This window comes from Coregonus lavaretus, assembly GCF_964263955.1.
Source record: "Coregonus lavaretus genome assembly, chromosome: 20".
Classification (NCBI taxonomy): domain Eukaryota; kingdom Metazoa; phylum Chordata; class Actinopteri; order Salmoniformes; family Salmonidae; genus Coregonus; species Coregonus lavaretus.
In genome coordinates, this window is record NC_140007.1 from 14499107 (window position 1) to 14515455 (window position 16349).

Consider the following 16349-nt stretch of genomic DNA (forward strand, 5'->3'; position numbering starts at 1 on the left):
AATGTTTTAAAATGTCCCTTTAAGCATATATATTGTATAGAGCAGACCTGGCTTCAAATACTATTTGAAATCATTTCAAATATATTATCTGGGCTTGATTGAGCTTGCCTGGCGCAAGGTAACCAATAGAGTAGTCGCAAAACTGCAAACCCCGCCCATCTGGCACTCCAGACAGGCTAAAGAGTTTTCAAATAGTATTTGAGCCCAGGTCTAGTATAAAGACCCTATCAGCCAGACTGCGGCATAGAGAGACACATTTTTAAGTCACTGAAACCCAGCTCATTGCAGTGCACGCACACAGAGGTGTGTACACACACACTACCTGAAACCTGACGACTCCCCTCTTTCAGGTCGTAATTGGAGGCGGGGCTGAGAGGGGGGCCATCTTGGATTTCTAATCTTCACCTAGCTACAGATCTATTACACCCCCCGGGAATTATAGAATGGGGGGTGGGGGAGAGTCATTTGATAGACATGCAAGGAAAGAGAGACAAAGCCAGTTTAATGTTACCAATACAACAGGATCCATTCTAGATTTACATGGCTGGATACTAATTGCATCACATCAGAATAGGCGTATAGCGCGCAATTTCGGGATGCATCGATGCAAACACACCTGGAGGAGTAACAAGAACTATTGCTGTTTAGGGGATGCCTGAAAATTCCTCTAATTCCGTAAAAATAAATATTGTCATATTTAACTTGCAACGGTCATCAAAATTGTTACCGTTTAAAAAAGTATTCTAATAAATGCAACAGTTGGTGAATGGATGAAGTTACTAGTAACGTTAGCGGGGAAAAACAACAAGCACAAGCAAGAGTATGAAAGAGTCGCAGGAGTAAAATGAAAGCAATCAATCCAGCGAGATTTAAGATTAAATTTTGCACCCCTCAAAACACAGGAACTAGATGGCGGACAAAGACAGATCCTCAGGTGGGCGGGGCATGCGCATTGCTAATTTAACCTATGTTTAGACATTATCCTTCATGTTGATAAGCATTGCTCCTGAGGTAATCCTATGAATTTATTGGCAGCAGAGATCAATACTGTGTCTTACCGTAGATTCGTCTGAGCTGAGCTTGGTAAGTTATTGGACTCTGGTCCTTTGAACATGGTGTACTTCTTGCAATGATAAAATATGGGCATATTTAGAGAAGAGGTGAAATAGAAAACCCCAATTGATCAAATCCACACACACACAGCCTCATACCTACTCACTAATTTAATAATTTTCCTCCCCTTACAGTGGCTTGCGAAAGTATTCACCCCCTTGGCATTTTTTTTTTTGGGGGGGGGGGGGGGTTGTTGTATCATTTGATATACACAATATGCCTACCACATTGAAAATGCAAAATATTTTTTTTCGTGAAACAAACAAGAAATAAGACAAAAAAAACAGAACTTGAGCGTGCATAACTATTCACCCCCCCAGTCAATACTTTGCAGAGCCACCTTTTGCAGCAATTACAGCTGCAAGTCTCTTGGGGTATGTCTCTATAAGCTTGGCACATCTAGCCACTGGGATTTTTGCCCATTCTTCAAGGCAAAACTGCTCCAGCTCCTTCAAGTTGGATGGGTTCCGCTGGTGTACAGCAATCTTTAAGTCATACCACAGATTCTCAATTGGATTGAGGTCTGGGCTTTGACTAGGCCATTCCAAGACATTTAAATGTTTCCCCTTAAACCACTCGAGTGTTGCTTTAGCAGTAAGCTTAGGGTCATTGTCCTGCTGGAAGGTGAACCGTCCCAGTCTCAAATCTCTGGAAGACTGAAACAGGTATCCCTCAAGCATTTCCCTGTATTTAGCGCCATCCATCATTCCTTTCAATTCTGACCAGTTTCCCAGTCCCTGCCGATGAAAAACATCCTCACAGCATGATGCTGCCACCATCATGCTTCACTGTGGGGATGGTGTTCTCGGGGTGATGAGAGGTGTTGGGTTTGCGCCAGACATAGCGTTTTCCTTGATGGCCAAAAAGATCAATTTTAGTCTCATCTGACCAGAGTACCTTCTTCCATATGTTTGGGGAGTCTCCCACATGGCTTTTGGCGAACACCAAACGTGTTTGCTTATTTTTTTCTTTAAGCAATGGCTTTTTTCTGGCCACTCTTCCATAAAGCCCAGCTCTGTGGAGTGTACGTCTTAAAGTGGTCCTTTGGACAGATACTCCAATCTCCGCTGTGGAGCTCTGCAGCTCCTTCAGGGTTATCTTTGGTCTCTTTGTTACCTCTCTGATTAATGCCCTCCTTGCCTGGTCCGTGAGTGTCGGTGGGCGGCCCTCTCTTGGCAGGTTTGTTGTGGTGCCATATTCTTTCAATTTTTTTATAATGGATTTAAATGGTGCTCCGTGGGATGTTCAAAGTTTCTGATATTTTTTTTATAACCCAACCTTGATCTGTACTTCTCCACAACTTTGTCCCTGACCTGTTTGGAGAGCTCCTTGGTCTTCATGGTGCCGCTTGCTTGGTGGTGCCCCTTGCTTAGTGGTGTTGCAGACTCTGGGGCCTTTCAGAACAGGTGTATATATATACTGAGATCATGTGACAGATCATGTGACACTTAGATTGCACACAGGTGGACTTTATTTAACTAATTATGTGACTTCTGAAGGTAATTGGTTGCACCAGATCTTATTTAGGGGCTTCATAGCAAAGGGGGTGAATACATATGCACGCACCACTTTTCCGTTATTAATTCTTTAGAATTTTTTGAAACAAGTTATTTTTTTCATTTCACTTCACCAATTTTGACTATTTTGTGTATATCCATTACATGAAATCCAAATAAAAATCCATTTAAATTACAGGTTGTAATGCAACAAAATAGGAAAAACGCCAAGGGGGATGAATACTTTTGCAAGGCACTGTATATCTCTGGATTGATTTTCAAAAGCAGATGGACTCAATTTAGCTCACCAGGTAGGATTTGTACATTAGGACTGATGGAATGATCCCAAAAGTGAAAACCACACCAACCCGATGCACTGGGTGAGTTATATTGAGCACACCTAGCAACTCATGCAATCATTGGCCATAGGACTTTGACATTAAGTTAAAACTACTGGACAGGGACAGGGTTTACTTGAAATGTAATGTGACATTTGCCCATCTCCTCCATCTCAATCATTTACAATGAACAAAAATATAAACTCAACATGTAAAGTGTAGGTCCCATGTTTCATGAGCTGAAATAAAAGATCCCAGAAATGTTCCATATGCACAAATGGCTTATTTCTCTCAAATGTTTTGCACAAATATGTTTACATCCCTGTTTGTGAGCATTTGATCATTTTCCAAGATAATCCATCCACCTGACAGGTGTGGCATATCAATAAGCTGATTAAACAGCATGCTCATTACACATGTGCACCTTGTGCTGGGGACAATAAAAGGCCACTATAAAATATGCAGTTTTGTCACACAACACAATGCCACAGATGTCTCAAGTTTGATGGAGTGTGCAATTGGCATTGTGACTGCAGAAATGCCAGAGAATTGAATGTTTATTTCTCTACCATAAACTGCCTCCATTGTCGTTTTAGAGGATTTGGCAGTATGTCCAACCGGCCTCACAACCGCAGACAAGGTGTACCCACGCCAGCCCAGGACCTCCACATCCGGCTTCTTCACCTCATCTGAGACCAGCCACCCGGTCAGCTGATGAAACTGTGGGTTTGCACAACCGAATAATTTCTGCACAAACTGTCAGAAACAGTCTCAGGTAAGCTCATCGACTTCAGTGGGCAAATGCTTACCTTCGATGGCCACTGGCATGCTGGTGAAGTGTGCTCTTCATGGATGAATCCCGGTTTCAACTCTACCGGGCAGATGGCAGACAGAGTGTACGGCGTCGTGTGGGCGAGCGGTTTACGGATGTCAACGTGGTGAACAGAGTGCCCCATGGTGGGGTTATGGTATGGGCAGGCATAAGCTACGGACAACGAACACAATTGCATTTTATCGATGGCAATTTGAATGCACAGAGATACCGTGATGAGATCCTGAGGCCCATTGTCATGCCATTCATCCGCCGCCATCACCTCATGTTTCTGCATGATGATGCACAGCCCCATGTCGCAAGGATCTGTACACAATTCCTGGATGCTGAAAATGTCCCAGTTCTTCCATGGCCTGCATACTCACCAGACATGTCACCCATTGAGCATGTTTGGGATGCTCTGGATCAATGTGTACGACAGCGTGTTCCAGTTCCCACCAATATCCAGCAAACTTTCGAACAGCCATTGAAGAGGAGTGGGACAACATTCCACAGGCCACAATCAACAGCCTGATCAACTCTATGCGAAGGAGGTGTCGTGCTGCATGAGGCATATGGTAGTCACACCAGATACTGACTGGTTTTCTGATCCACACACCTACCTTTTTTTTAAGGTATCTGTGACCAACAGATGCATATCTGTATTCCCAGTCATGTGAAATCCATAGATTAAGTCCTAATGAATGTATTTCAATTGACTGATTTCCTTATATGAACTGTAACGTAGTAAAATCTTTGAAATTGTTGCATGTTGCATTTAGATTTTTGTTCAGTGTAAGTTGACAATCTTTCTATCCAAATGAATAATCAATATTTGTCTGGGGGGCCGGTGTTTGCGTTGATAAATTGCCTTAGATAACAGTCTGTTGGGTTTCCGGACATCTAGACAGTACCCTCAGTCTCAACCATGTCTACAGTCTACAATCTTGACGCCATCCTGTACTCAAATCTATGTATAGACCTATTGCTATGGTTACCACAAGACGAGAGTGCCTCCCACCTCGGATTGATTGGTTTAAAGTAGATCAGAAGTCGTCCACTGTAAGGAGTAACCTACTTGTGGCTTCAGAATAAGCCACCACTCACTAGCATGACAGCAGGTGACAGTAAGAGGGTTACTAGCCCAGGGGGGCGGAATTTAATCTGGACATGAGGGGCGAAGAGAAAACGCTATGACAAAATGTGTCTTTGCTGCCATGGCTGTCTGTCGCAGTAGAGGAATAAATGTTGGTTGACAAATTTAGAAATACCCACATCGACTGGCTGCCTTGTTATGTGTACTGGTGTAGTACTCTAGTAGGGCGAAAAGAGGCACAATCTTTATTTAAAGCGCACTATACTCTTACTCAATTTAGGCTTATTGCACGGACCAAATTTGACTAGGCTAATTGGGAATGGGAGCTTTGCATGACCTTTTAAACGGCAGTAGAGAACCAATCAGGGGATTCTTGAAAAGCAAGTTTTATGTTTCAGGCAAAAATATTAGACTGTTGATCGTTAATGACAAAAGCACGTAAATGTCACAATCGGCAACATCTGGGGGTAATTAAGGCAGGTGCTACATGTAGGTGCTACACATCGATCAGATATATATATATGTTTTGTGTAGAAAATACATGGTCCTCTGTCATGTAAAAAAAAAAAATCAGCTCATGAATTTTACTTTGACCTGCTAAACAAAGCATAAAAATGTCAAACAAATCAAGCAAAAACATACCTACTCAAACTTTATTGATAAGAACAAATTCTGTAACAAATGAAAAAAATCCAGAAACACATCTAAATGCAAAACAGTTTGAATAATAAATCATCAAAAGGTATAAACTGCAATCAATGCAATATCTATATAAAAGTGTGAAGATATACTGTATATATTCTTACTCTACCCCATGCATTATCAACAATCCGAAGGATTTAAGAATGAAAATTAAATCTGGTGACCGAATTATTTGCTGATATATCAGCATGTGAAAGTGTTGATGCAAAACAATACTGTAACAAAAGCATAATCCATTTCCATTGAATACAGACCCTGCTATCATCAACATGCTGCTAATCTGTACTGAAAGGTGTGCATTGTATACATCCTGTTAAGGTCACAGGCTGGGGGAAAATGATAGCATGTGAGCCATTGAGTAACCCGTAACACTTAAACCCAACACTGGAGACCTACTGTACATTCCTTGCCTTTGAGCTCATGCAACAACTAGTGCGTCAAGCATTATGTGTGAGACTGAGGACAAGGAATATATGGCTCTGATCTGGTTATCAATTTGTAGAAGCTAAAGTGATCATAATTCTTGAATATGAAGCTATTATTCATAATCAAGAATTGTATATGTAAGAGTAAGGTTTGATAGTCAATTGTGACTGTAGAGTTTTAAGGGAATATTTGTCAAATCTATATAATGAGTCCAACCTACTGTATGTGTGTCTGCTTAATGACAGCATAGGGTATCTCATGTAGAAGTTTTACTAATAACTAATAAAGGTGAAACAGCATTCACCCTAAAAATGCACTAGTATAAATATCATTAGAATGTCACTTATGCCAAGGGTGCAGTTTCCTGGGGGGTCAGGGGCACCTCGCACAACTCTTCTCTACAGTATGACATTATGTTACATACAGTAGGTTGCATTATGTCCAAATGGACTTGCTTAAGTATAACATGTTATATTACGTTTTGATGATAAACCACCTCACACACCACATTCTCCAACTTTAGGGTCTGTCTTTGGATATCAAAGAACTACCGTTGTAAAACAATAACAGATAAGAAACTTTAATTAAAAATATTTGTTCCGAAGACTATTTAGAATTCAGGGAATCATTGCAGGAAGCACATTTAGAGCACTCCCTCTTCTACTGTATCATTACATCTGATAGTTTTTTCATATCAGTGGTGGACAAGACAAAGTGATTTGACTGCCGGACATCCAATCACAGGCTGGATGCTCCTTTCCTTACTGAAACCATGTCACACTTCCTTGTGTTATCTGAGGCCTCAAGGCTAAAACACAGACTAGCTTTCTCTCCCTAGCATATTCCACGTAGGAGGTTAGTTTCCTTGACACTTTCCCACGTGGCTTTGCTGCCTGCTTTATCCAAGCATGTTTAGCCTAACACTTGTGTGTAAAGAGTATTCCACATATCCTCTGCTTATCTCTGATGGTCAGATATCAAACAGTTCAGCTTCCTTTTCCTTCCAGAAGGCAAAGCTGCGCTCAATATATCTGCTGATCTCCTCATTGCTGAACTCTTTCAGTTCGTAGATCAGTTTGATTGAGTCTTCATTGGGCTCTTCTCTGTGCGGAGGTTCATATAGGGGTGTGACTATGGTGACTTGAAGTGGAGCAGGTGCAATGTCCTGCGTCACACCCTTCCCTATATTCTGTACTGTGGTCTCAGTTGTCACAACCTGGACTACTGAGTCTTGCAAAGCCTCCTGAACAGTATCCTGCCCAGTTTTCTGCGCAGAATCCTGCACATATGTTTGAACTGTGTCTTTTGGAACACTCTCTTGTGATACACTTTCAGGTTTCACAGCATCCTGCATAGGCCCATTCATTGGACTCGGTTCAGAAGGGTTCACATCTGCCTGAACAGTGTCCTCCACTGCACTCTGCTCTGCATGGTTAATGCAGTCCTGAGCAGTAAGCTGGACACTATCCTGTACAGCAGTCAAAGGCAAATACAGGTTTGGTTCCGGGGCAGGCAACGGCTCCTGGACTGGCACTACCGGCACGTCAGGAGCAATTGAAAGTAGCGAGGCGGTCATCATTCCTCCCCCGTCCGCAGAGTCACCAAAGTACTTTTGCTTAATGTCTTCAAAGCTGTCCCCCCAGTCCCGCTTCCCTTGCTCAATCTCCTCCATGACCTCGCGGTGGAACTGGCGAATCAGCTCCCAGCTGTAGCTGCCGAGGCGGTCAAACATCTCGTAGCACAGTAGGTGGCGGAACTTGCGCTCGCTGCGCGACATGCTCATCTCTAGGAGTTGGAAGTAGCCCAGCATAAAGAGGTCTAGGGTCAGGGTCTCATAGCTGACCAGTGCTCCATTAACGTGCGGCAGGAAGTGCTCCGGCCAGTAGATCATCTGGGCCCGACTGAGCCGGCGGATCTGGCGCGTGGGCACCTGGCTCATGATGGTCCTCCAGTGGCCAATCAGGTTCCCGACCACTTGCCTGGACTTCATGAACAGGAGTGTTTTGTCGTCCTCACTCGGTATGTCTCCGTCCAGATCAGCGGTGAACCGGTTATAGTCGTCCAGACCCACCCCTAGACTTCCCCGTCTGCCTGTGTACTTTGGCCTGTAGGACTCTGAGAGGGTGTACTTTCTCCAGTGTTCTAGGAACAAGAAGACGATCCGCTCCTTCCTCATCTCGATGCACTCCTGGACGTAGCTCATGTCCGTCTGCACCTCCAGGCTCCGCGTCAGCTGCTCGTGGTTCAGTATAGGGTCTGTAGACAGAACCTGGTTGAACTGATCTGACTCAGGGATCACTTCGGAAGACTGGTATGTAAGAGGAGCATGAGATGATATGATTAGAGGTTCCTCCACCAGAGGCAGAGATTCCTGGACTGGAGGAAGGACTCCGTTGTTAGGGGACTGGAGGGCCTCTGCAGGGGAACACGGGACCTCGTCCTCCTGAATCGGCTCGGGGCGATAACTGGACTCGCTCACCACAGGGAGGGACCTCTTGCGCTTGTACACCCGGTTCGTTTTGTCGTCGGCAAACTGGAACTGGTTCTGAATCTCATAGTTGGCCTTCAGGTTCTTCACAGAGACACCACACTGCTTGATCTCCTTCTCCACCTCCTCCCTGGTGGAGAACGACTGGGATCGTCCAATGACCCCAGTGGCAATGGACACTGCTGGGGTCATCTGGCCCATCCTATTGTTACTCGCTTCCTCCTGAGCGTATCCGGGAGATATCAAATCCAAGATGTCTATCGTCTTGCCTCCCAGGGTGGCCAGGAGAATAGCCATGCTCTTGAGCAGCGTTGAGATTTTGCTGCACCAGGCTGGTAGATCTTCCGCTTGCCCGTGAACTTGCTTGGGGTTGATGTAGAAGTGCTCCTGGTTGAGGGCGGCAGACACGGGAAGGAGTTGTTGAAGCTCTCGCTCCAACTCTTCCAGTTCCTTTTCCACCTCCGTCACCTTGTGCATGACCTGCAAGTTCTCGATTTGCTTCTCAATGCGGATGAGGTCGTCCTCCATCATCAGCTCTCCGAAGGGGCCCAGGATGGCATTGTGGACGTGAGAGTAGTGCCACTCCTGAGGCTGGTAGTGTCCACTGGCCGCAAACTAGATCAGAGGTCAAGGGACAGCAAAGAACAACAGAAAAGAGGGGGGAAGGGGGAAGTTCCTTCAGCTTGCACTTCCTGGCGTACTGTTAACACACGGCGCATGTTCATACTTCCTCGTCACACAGGATTTACATGGATTTAGTGGTGCAATGGCACTGCCTCAGTACAAGCTTCATAACTCATAGATTAGCTGTGAGTCAGGGCAGAGGCTACTCCTTTATGAAAGCAGGGTGGAAAAATCCTCAGCGCACAACTGCTGGCTGAATATGGTTGGGTGTATGGGTTCACTTTATTTGGAGGTCTGCTTTTAAACTGCTTATAATTAATTATTTAATAGTTTAACTATTAGTTAACAGTTTGTAAATCATTCAATATTATTTGTATATGAATAAATCAATTATGACAGAGAGGATCAGGCTTATACATGTATCTATTTAATTTAAATGGTTAACAAACTATGTAATTAATGGTTATAAGCTGTTTACAAGCAGACCTTCAAATAGAATGTTCAAGTTTGATGTCATGATTAAAAAAAGTTCACTATTCTGTTTTGATCATTGGAGCAAATTAATTATTATCTTTCCTAGTTAGTATTTCATTATAATTGTGTGAGAATAGGGTTGTTTTATAAATCACTATTGGTTTTATAAGGAGTTTTAATAGGCTTATCCATAGCAAAAAAGAAACCCACAGAAGCATCCTCAAAGAAGTAGATAACGTGGAGTGAGTGGATGGACATTGAGCTAGTGTGAATAGGCCTTGCATCACACCACTGAATCAGCATGTAACGACTTAGAGCTGCACTGCTCCATCTCCGAGTACTAGCCACACTGTGAAGCCGTCAGCCAGATCCTACTGTATGTCAGGCTTTTAAACGGGCTAGTATTGGAATGGGCACCGTAGCCTGTAAGTATGCATTTCACCACACTCTGCAGGGCCTGGGTTCAGCACAAAACTCAAGTAAAATAAAAAAGAATGCATGCATTTGTTGTGACCCATGAACTCAACATACCAAAGCAGGATATACAGTATCTGCATGGCCTGGTGGAAGGGCTACAATTACATTCAGCATCATTTAGATAGTACTCATACATTCGGAAATGGTTATATCAGCATACCATGTATGGGTTCTTCATGGACTTAAAAATAATTAAGGCATCTGTCACTATATTAGTACAGTTGTCAATGCCCAACATCTTACATTTACATTTACATTTTAGTCATTTAGCAGACGCTCTTATCCAGAGCGACTTACAGTTAGTGAATACATATTTTTTTTATACTGGCCCCCCGTGGGAATCGAACCCACAACCCTGGCGTTGCAAACGCCATGCTCTATCAACTGAGCTACATCCCTGCCGGCCATTCCCTCCCCTACCCTGGACGACGCTGGGCCAATTGTGCGCCGCCCATGAGTCTCCCGGTCGCGGCCGGCTGCGACAGAGCCTGGATTCGAACCAGGATCTCTAGTGGCACAGTTAGCACTGCGATGCAGTGCCTTAGACCATTGGATGGAACAGGTACTGACTTAAGTATCTGAAATCATATTCAACGTTCCAGTCAAAACAAAGCAATCTGATAGTGATATGTTTAAATAAAATATAGAATATATAAATTAACAAACACCTGATAGGCCTATTATCAATAGTCCTAAAAGAGGGACATTAGCAAAGAATCCCTCAAACTGCTTTAGGGACATTCGCCATGGGGAATACATGCACAGTTCTAACCTGTCAATCAATTATTCATGTTTTTATTGTTCAAGACACAATTGTGTTACTTGTATTATGATAAACTGCTGCAATTGTGAAGAATAATTTATGTTCAAGCTCCCACAGGTAATAGTAGCCGATACTAAGGGCACAGATACTAGTAGCAAGCAGCCAGGCAGACCAGAGACTTCGACTACACATACTAACTTATTGACCCATAAAAAGACTTAAAACATAACCTCTGAAAAGGATTGTCATTCATCTAATCACAAACAGTGCCTTCGGAAAGTATTCAGACCCCTTGACTTTTTCCACATTTTGTTTAGTTACAGCCTTGTTCTAAAATGGATTAAATAAAAATAAATCAGCAATCTACACACAATACCCCGTAATGACAAAGCAAAAACAGATTTGTAGAAAAATGAAAATAAAAAATTAAATACATAAATACCTTATTTACATAATTATTCAGACCCTTTGCTATGAGACTCGAAATTGAGCTCAGGTGGATCCTGTTTCCATTGATCATCCTTGAGATGTTTCTACAACTTGATTGTAGTCTACCTGTGGTAAATTCAATTGATTGGACATGATTTGGAAAGGCCCACAACTGTCTACATAAGGTCCCACAGTTGACAGTGCGTGTCTGAGCAAAAACCAAGCCATGAGGTCGAAGGAATTGTCCATAGAGCTCCGAGACAGGATTGTGTCGAGGCACAGATCTGGGGAAGGGTACCAAAAAATGTCTGCAGCATTGAAGGTCCCCAAGAACACAGTGGCCTCCATCATCCTTAAATGGAAGAAGTATGGAACCACCAAGACTCTTCCTAGAGCTGGCCGCCTGGCCAAACTGAGCAATCGGGGGAGAAGGGCCTTGGTCAGGGAGGTGACCAAGAACCCGATGGTCACTCTGACAGAGCTCTAGAGTTCTGCTGTGGAGATGGGAGAACCTTCCAGAAGGACAACCATCTCTGTAGCACTCCACCAATCAGGCCTTTTGGTAGAGTGGCCAGACGGAAGCCACTCCTCAGTAAAAGGCACATGACAAACCGCTTTGAGTTTGCCAAAAGGCACATAAAGACTCTCAGACCATGAGAAACAAGATTCTCTGGTCTGATGAAACCAAGATTGAACTCTTTGGCCTGAATGTCAAGCGTCTATGTTCTGGAGGAAATCTGGCACATCCCTACGGTGAAGCATGGTGGTGGCAGCATCATGCTGTGGGGATGTTTTTCAGCGGAGGGGACTGGGAGACTAGTCAGGATCGAGGCAAATATGAACGGAGCAAAGTACAGAGAGATCCTTGATGAAAACCTGCTCCAGAGCACTCAGGACCTCAGACTGGGGCAAAGGTTCACCTTCCAACAGGACAACGACCCTAAGCACACAGCCAAGACAACGCAGGAGTGGCTTGGGGACAAGTCTCTGAATGTCCTTGAGTGGCCCAGCCAGAGCCCGGACATGAACCCGATCAAACATCTCTGGAGAGACTTGAAAATAGCTGTGCAGCGACGCTCCCCCTCCAACCTGACAGAGCTTGAGAGGATCTGCAGAGAAGAATGAGAGAAACTCCCCAAATACAGGTGTGCCAAGCTTGTAACGTCATACCCAAGAAGACTCAAGGCTGTAATCGCTGCCAAAGGTGCTTCAACAAAGTACTACGTAAAGGGTCTGAATATTTATGTAAATGTGATATTTCCTTTTTATATTTGTAATACATTTGCAAGAATTTCTAAAAACCTGTTTTTGCTTTGTCATTATGGGGTATTGTGTGTAGAAAAAACAATTTAATCAATTTTAGAATAAGGCTGTAACGTAACAAAATATGAAAAAAGTCAAGGGGTCTGACTACTTTCCGAAGGCACTGTATATTAAAACTTAAAAGTAATGAATTAAAGTAGACTGCTCGTGTAGAAGTCCTCAAACCCAACTAATCAATCATCTGACTACAACCTGCCTACTTCTAAACAGATTATAAAATCAACAAATCGATTCAGATTATAAAATCAACCATCAGATACTGCCATAAAACATCAGAAGCACCACAACTATGTTCTTACTCAAACCAAACCCAGCTCCCTTTAAGGAATATAATCCATATCCTATATTGACATGCAGTGATGGCCATATCAAGCTCTTTCAAAAGACACAGCAAAGGCTTGAGCATGCGTTCAAACAAAACAAACCCACCAAAATCGCACACCAACCCACATTTCAGCAATCCTCCTTGTGCTTTCAAACCCTTTTAACCTCTTTTGACCCTGGTATTCCCCCAGCACCAGTTATGTGACAGTAGCACAAAAAGGAGAGCTGAAACTGTGAATCTTTCTCATCACACTCAGACTTCTATCTTTCTCTCACCCCCTCTCCATTAACGCCTACCTTGCGTTTGTGTTCTTCCTCCTCCTGCATCTTGACCTGGAGCTTGCGCACCATCACCTGCCTCTTCCACTCGGGGATGGCCCGGCCCTGCTCGTCGTGTGTGGGCACTAGGGCCTCCACGTCCGCCAGGCTACCCTTCCGGGTCTGGCCCATCAGGCTAGATGCCGACGCTGCTCCGCTGCCATTCCCATTGAGGAGCTGCTCGCTGCTCTGGGAGGTGGAGAGGGTCCGGGGCGTGCCGGTGCCAACCGGGCTGGGGGTGGTGGGTGGTGAAGTGGCGCTGGCGACGGGGGGCGGGGACGTGGGCTTGGCTGATGGCGGGCTGACCGTGCGGGTCTGGGGCGGGGACGTAGGGCTCTCTCCCTGGAGGGTGGCAGAGGAGGGGAGGGGTATAAAAGTCAAACAGGAATTTGTCCTTGGCTTAAACTACATGGGCTCAGTTGCAATATACAACTTCATAGAATCTACAACATTGACGAATGACAGAAACCAAGATATTTATGTATGTACACTCCCCTATGTATTTATTTGGACAGTGAAGCTAAAACGTTTAATTTGGCTCTATACTCCAGCATTTTGGATTTGAGAGCAAATGTTTTATTTAAAGTGACAGTACAGAATGTCACCTGTTATTTGAGGGTATTTCCATACATACCTGTTTTACCGTTTAGGAATGAAATCACCTTGTGCATCTAGTCCCCCATTTAAAACGTGCCATAAGTATTTGGAAACATTAACTTAGTGTATTAAAGCATTCAAAAGTTTTGTATTTTGGTCCCATATTCCTAGTGTGCAATGACCACATCAAGCTTGCTTGTTACTCTACAAACTTGTTGGATGCATTTCAAATGTATTTTGGTTGTGCTAGAAATTAATGGTAAGTAATGAATTGCGTCATTTTGGAATCACATTTATTGTAAATAAGAATATAATATTTCTGAACACATCTACATTAATGCTACCATGATTACGGATAATCCTGAATGAATTGTGAATAATGAGTGAGAAAGTTAGAGGCACAAAGATCATTCCCCCAGAACATGCTAACCAGGAGAGGTTAGCATTTTTGGGGGGGTATGATATTTATGCCTCTAACTTTCTCACTCATCATTATTCATGATTATCCGTAATCATGGTACACATCAAATGTAGAAGTGTTCAGAAACATTATATTCTTATTTACAATAAAAGGGACTCCAAAATGACACAATTAATTATTTACCATTAATTTCTATTGAACATAATCCAAAACACAACCAAAACAAACTGCAAATTCATCCAACAAGCTAGGTATATGGGACCAAAATACTAAACTTTTGACTACTTTAATACACTATGTGAATTTGTCCAAATACTTATGACACCTTCAAATGGGGGGAATAATACATAAACTGCTTTCATTTCTAAAATGGTAAAACAGATACAGTTGCAGCCAAATATATTGGTACCCTTGCATTTTTCTTAAATAATTCCCTATTTCTTTGAAGAAAAAAAAGGGCTCCACACCTTGTTATTGGATTTTCAACATTGCAGAACCAATTTCATTTTAGTAAACTGCTGTTTTCAGATCTCGCCATAGGTTTTGGATGTGATTCAGATCTGCACGTGTGCAAGACATCATGAAATCAGCAGATTATCAAGGTGTTTTGGAATGCTATGTTCAACCCATGGTCCAAAAACAGTGTGTCTGCTGAAGGTTGTGGATCCTCCAGCAGGACAACACCAAACACACATCAAAAGTACCCTGAAATGGTTCAATAAGAAACACTGGGCTGTTCGAGTAGTCAACGAAGAGTTCAGATCTGAATCACATCCATAACCTATGGCAAAAGCTGAAAACAGCAGTTGGTGGAGGGCACCCCTCAAACATGGAAGAATTAGAGAAGTTTTCTGCTGAAAAGTTAGACAAATTGCCAGTAGAAAGGTGAAGCAAGCTCATTGATGGCTACAAGAAGCGTTTGTCTGCAGTTATCTTGGCCAAAGGCTGTATAACCAAATACTAGCTCCGGAGTGCCAATAATTTTGTCCATGCCTTGTCTTTATTTTCTAAATTACAATTGTAAACTTAAAGGTAAACTTCACAGCTAGACACTATTTTGGGTGTTTTTCCAGTATCCCTACATAATTCTGATTGATGAGAGGTGTTTCAGACATAATTATGCACTATAGCAGTATTTTAGAATTTTCACACCGGGAGAGTTCAACCATTGGTTGATTGAGCCTGCTGTCCGTTCTAAAAATGAATGTAGTCATGTTTTGTAGCAATTATTGTGGCCTTTGTGTTTCGCCGTTGCATGATCACGCTAGCAGCGAGTAGATATGGTTGCCCTTGTTCAATAGAGCCTAGCTAACCTCTGTGCATCTCATTAGGCGCAAAATGGATAAATATTTTGATGAGAGAGTAAAGGAATGACTTTGGCTTTATGACTCATATTAGTCTTGGAGTAACTATACCTGTGTGTTGTAGCTAGCTAGCTAATGTGTGTCTGTGAGAGATCTCATATTATACATCATGCTGCTACAGTAGGAATAGACAGTACGCAATATTTGCCCATGAATGTCTAATAGCGTTTTTGTCTCCCTCACAGACAATACCACTTGGATACAAAGAAGTTGATGACTCAAGAGGAGACGTGAAAGGTCCCATAACAATTACCCCTTGTATCAAAGTGACTGCGAACACCTCACTGCACTACCCAAACACACCATATGCAAGTATTCCCTTTGTAGAACTTAAGTATTTATTATAGGCGCTAGTAGTATATTTTTCTACTGTATATGTCATACATTGCCATAACTGTTCCTGCATACTGCTGTGTAAACTCACCTCAGTCTCCAGAGCAAATAAACTGTCTTGAAGCCATGTCTACTTATTTGCTATATTGACAGACTAATCTACTGTTTTATTTAAACATGTTTGCCAACAACTTGCCAACAAATTAAAATGTCAATGATACGCCAACTCCCTGCATCATTTGTTTTAGCAGTAATATTGTAGCTAGTTTATCCAAATACATTTCATGAATATCACAATGCTTTGATCCAGAGGTTGAACTCAACACTATTGGTTTCTGATGCAGTAGGAATCATTCACTCACTTGTCAGTACACATATATTATAAAAAACACCATTATATACATATGTACAAGCGCTACCAATATCTATACC

At 42.9% G+C, this 16349-nt stretch overlaps 2 protein-coding genes across 2 annotated transcripts in view; both read right to left on the minus strand.

The window, feature by feature from the left end:
- The window catches only part of espn (espin), a 107217-nt gene that overhangs the window by 7993 nt on the left and 82875 nt on the right, over positions 1–16349 (minus strand). The window contains exon 11 of the mRNA XM_084183950.1: positions 13182–13544. Within this exon, the coding sequence (XP_084040076.1) occupies positions 13182–13544 (363 nt within the window). The remainder of the gene's footprint in view (positions 1–13181; positions 13545–16349) is intronic.
- LOC311147565 (espin-like protein) lies at positions 6953–9826 on the minus strand (the record flags this gene model as incomplete). Its single annotated transcript, XM_084184315.1, has 2 exons — positions 6953–9085; positions 9779–9826. The coding sequence occupies 2 exons, from the start codon at positions 9824–9826 to the stop codon at positions 6953–6955; spliced, it is 2181 nt and encodes a 726-aa protein (XP_084040441.1).